This window comes from Telopea speciosissima, chromosome 7, assembly GCF_018873765.1.
Source record: "Telopea speciosissima isolate NSW1024214 ecotype Mountain lineage chromosome 7, Tspe_v1, whole genome shotgun sequence".
Classification (NCBI taxonomy): Eukaryota; Viridiplantae; Streptophyta; class Magnoliopsida; order Proteales; family Proteaceae; genus Telopea; species Telopea speciosissima.
In genome coordinates this window covers 7,814,599-7,817,979 of record NC_057922.1, presented here as the reverse complement: position 1 = coordinate 7,817,979, position 3,381 = coordinate 7,814,599, and the positions used below count along the sequence as shown (strand labels likewise).

General features: G+C 40.7%; 1 protein-coding gene across 1 annotated transcript; it reads right to left on the bottom strand.

Annotated features, from left to right (window-relative positions):
- Window positions 1-1,448: 1,448 nt before the first annotated feature.
- On the bottom strand, window positions 1,449-2,724 carry LOC122668148 (rust resistance kinase Lr10-like). The gene has a single exon (XM_043864734.1). It carries the CDS (start codon window positions 2,497-2,499, stop codon window positions 1,531-1,533), a length of 969 nt encoding a protein of 322 aa, XP_043720669.1. The 5' UTR covers window positions 2,500-2,724; the 3' UTR covers window positions 1,449-1,530.
- Window positions 2,725-3,381: the final 657 nt, after the last annotated feature.

Sequence of the window (3,381 nt, the reverse complement as noted above, 5' to 3'; positions counted from 1 at the left end):
TTCATTCTTGAACAAAAATCCATTTTTTTTTATTTCATCTATTTCATGACCGGAACAGGATGGGATATACGTTACACCATGGTTTGATCAAGGTGGGCAGTAACCAACCCAGATTAACCAGCTTCCCAAAGCACATGGGGATATGGTACGCGTGTCTAGTTCTCATTGGAAAGAAATCGGCTGAATATTCCTTCTGTCTCCCACCTGTCAAGAGAAAGTTGTGTGAGGGTAGGCATAGTACACTCAACTATTTGAAGAAGTCTGGCTAGTTATCCAACCTCCCTCACCCCCCCCCCCCCACACACACACACACACACACACACAATTTTAAGTTTAGTAAAAACCAATGCATTGTAATGAATTGAATTTGAGTCTAAAACTTGACATATGGTCAATCTTGGCCATTCCCTAGATAACTAATAGGTAGAATTGCTACATCATATTTCCACATGGTAAACTATGTATTCAATTCATAGATTTCATGGTGGACAAGCCATCCAAGGAATTAGTTGCAATTTTTTACTGCATTATTCTATTATATTTCATAAGTTTTGTCGTAATTTTTTTATGGGAAAAAGTTTTCGATGCAGTCAATGTGTCCATTCGTCTTTTATTATTTTCTATCTTCTCCCTAGACCATGTGGTTCTCATGCATGGTTCATAATCTTGGTATCGATGTATTGGATTGGTATCCAATCTGATCTGAGATTACGAACCATGTTCTCATGTGAATGATCGATATTGTCGCCCCCATTGCTGTGGTGTGGAAGATTTCCCCCAAGCTGATGGTGTGGGGAACCCTGTCCTTTTATTTACTTTTGGTACAAGTGAGCAATGCACTTCACATAATGTGCGTTTCCTTAAAATTGTGAAATTAAGTTTAGGAAAAAGTCTCTAAACCACAAACATACCCTACACCCCTCACAAGGATTTTTTATTTTTATACTCTCTTACAAAAGTAAACTCAATGTGAGGGTATGGTAGGTTATGCTGGTGGTTCAGAGAAATGGGATTTGGATCCTCTGCTGCTGTCTGTCCATGCAGCCTCGCACAGTTAGGGGTGAAATAACTGCCCCATCCACTGCCTGAGCACCCCTTCCCAGGTGGGGTCCATATGGGGTCCACACATTACCTATGTGAGGCCGGACGGGCAGGCGGCAGCAGAGGATCCCAATCCTCAGAGAACCCTTCCCCTTGAGTTTATTTAAGCATTTCTATCTTTGTAGTCTTCGAACTTTGGAGAAAGTAATGGGATGACTTCGCTGAAATATTTTAATAATTGGAACTGTAGAATTGATACTTACCATTAAAAAAAAGAACTGTAGAATTGAAACAGTTTATTGTTGGGAGTTTGGGTTTCTGAATACAATTGATAGCAAAATTGCAATCCCACTTTCCAAAGAAACAAACACAAATCCCACCCAATAACTGAAACACTAAGAAAAGCATTTGTGCATGCTTTTCCTAATTGATCATTTTAAGCTATACTTGAATCTGAAGTTTACCATACTCTAACTACTATTATCTTTGCTACTCTTCAGTGATGACTGCTAGTGTTGGGCCTTGTGATCCCTCCAAGATTGCTGCCTCAGCCTCTGCCTCTGCCTCTCCTGGAGCTGTTGAAACAAAAGGATTAGGTGGCATTTCCAAGTTATCAATTTCTCCTTCCAACATCCGAATCACAGTTTTCATTGAAGGGCGACCTGATGGGTACCACTGTATGCACCAAGTTGCTACAATGGTCAATCTTCTTGCAATTTTAGCATCTTCATCTGCAACCATCCTCAAACCCAGCTCTTCCCCTTGATGTAGGCGATTATAAATCCATTCAGGAAAGTATACTTGGCTGGAGTGCTCCACTGAGACATCTATATTTCTCCTTCCTCCCACCATTTCAAGCAACAACATCCCAAAACTGTAAACATCTGATTTAGAGGAAACATTGGCAAAGTTCCAGGAGAAAACTTCTGGGGCAATATAACCCATTGTTCCCCTAGCAGCTGTCATTGATACATTGCTTTGACCTTTGGCACATAACTTTGCCAGCCCAAAATCAGAAATTTTGGGATTAAATTTTTTGTCTAGTAGAATATTGTGAGGTTTGATATCAAAATGAAGGATACGCTGGTCACAACCTTGATGAAGGTATTCAATTCCTCTCGCTATACCTATTGCAATGTCCTGAAGCTTCTCCCAATGTCGAAGAGGGTTGTTAGCAGCATCTTCTGATGAGAATATGAATTTTGCCAGTGATTCATTGGGCATAAATTCATAGATCAAGGCTCTCTTGTATCCGTCTGCACAGTACCCAAGAAGACGAACCACATTGACATGGTGAATCCTACCGATGGTGCCCACTTCGTTGATAAAATCATCTCCATCACTGGCTGCTGGTTCTTTGAGGATCTTTACAGCAACAAGAATTCCATTTGAGAGCTCCCCTTTGAACACACTGCCATAGCCTCCTTGTCCTAATTTACATTTAAATTGTTTAGTCATCTTCTTAACCTCAGAATAAGAGTATCTGGTGGGCTTGAGAGAATTGTAATTCTCCAAGAATTTCTCTATCTTGAGTTGATCTTCTCTTGCTCTCACGTTCGCCAATTTTCGTGACTTGTGTAACTTAATGGAGACAAGTGTTGCTGCTAGGAGAACTAACAAGAATATGCTTACTCCTGCACATACACAAACAATGCTAAATTCCACTGAACACACAGACTTTCTATATCACTCACGCATGACATGAAATGCGTATGGCTGTATGCAACTACACAAGAGGCAGGTAGAGAGATTCACCTATGGAAACAGCTTTTTCCAGTTCACCTGCACAAAAAAGAGAACTTGATAATTAGCATCATTTGGCTTCGAGAGGATTGAAAACAACAAAATCACTCAGTAAAATAACAACATAGATGATGACAATGATGATCATAATGATAACAAAAGAACAAGAAGTCATGAATTCACCTTTGGAATTTGACGGTGTGAAGTCATAGCCATAATAACCTGGGTACAAAGGTGAAGGAGCTTCGTACTCATAGAAACATCCCAGCTCCTGAGTGGTTTTGTTTTTGAATCTGCATCTCCCTCCTACCTCTCTACAGTTACACCCCGGCACTTCCCATTTCAAAAGCAAACCCATATCTTCCTGTTGTAGATATTGGGGAAAAAATTCGCTGGCATACTTGGCGAAGTTAGGATTCGTATAACCAGTGCATGCATCCCTAGCGATGTACTTGGGATAGCGATACCAGGGCGAATTACTGTAATAACCAGGGTATCCATGGCCATAGTCATATGGTACAATTGGAACTGCAACAGTTTGCATTATGACGTTGCAAGACTCCGGCAACGATGCCAGGCCATAAGACGATTCCATGA

What these genes read in the sequence shown, in the direction of transcription:
- LOC122668148 (XM_043864734.1), bottom strand. Translation starts at nt 2,499, where the DNA reads ATGACTAAACAATTTAAATGTAAATTAGGACAAGGAGGCTATGGCAGT.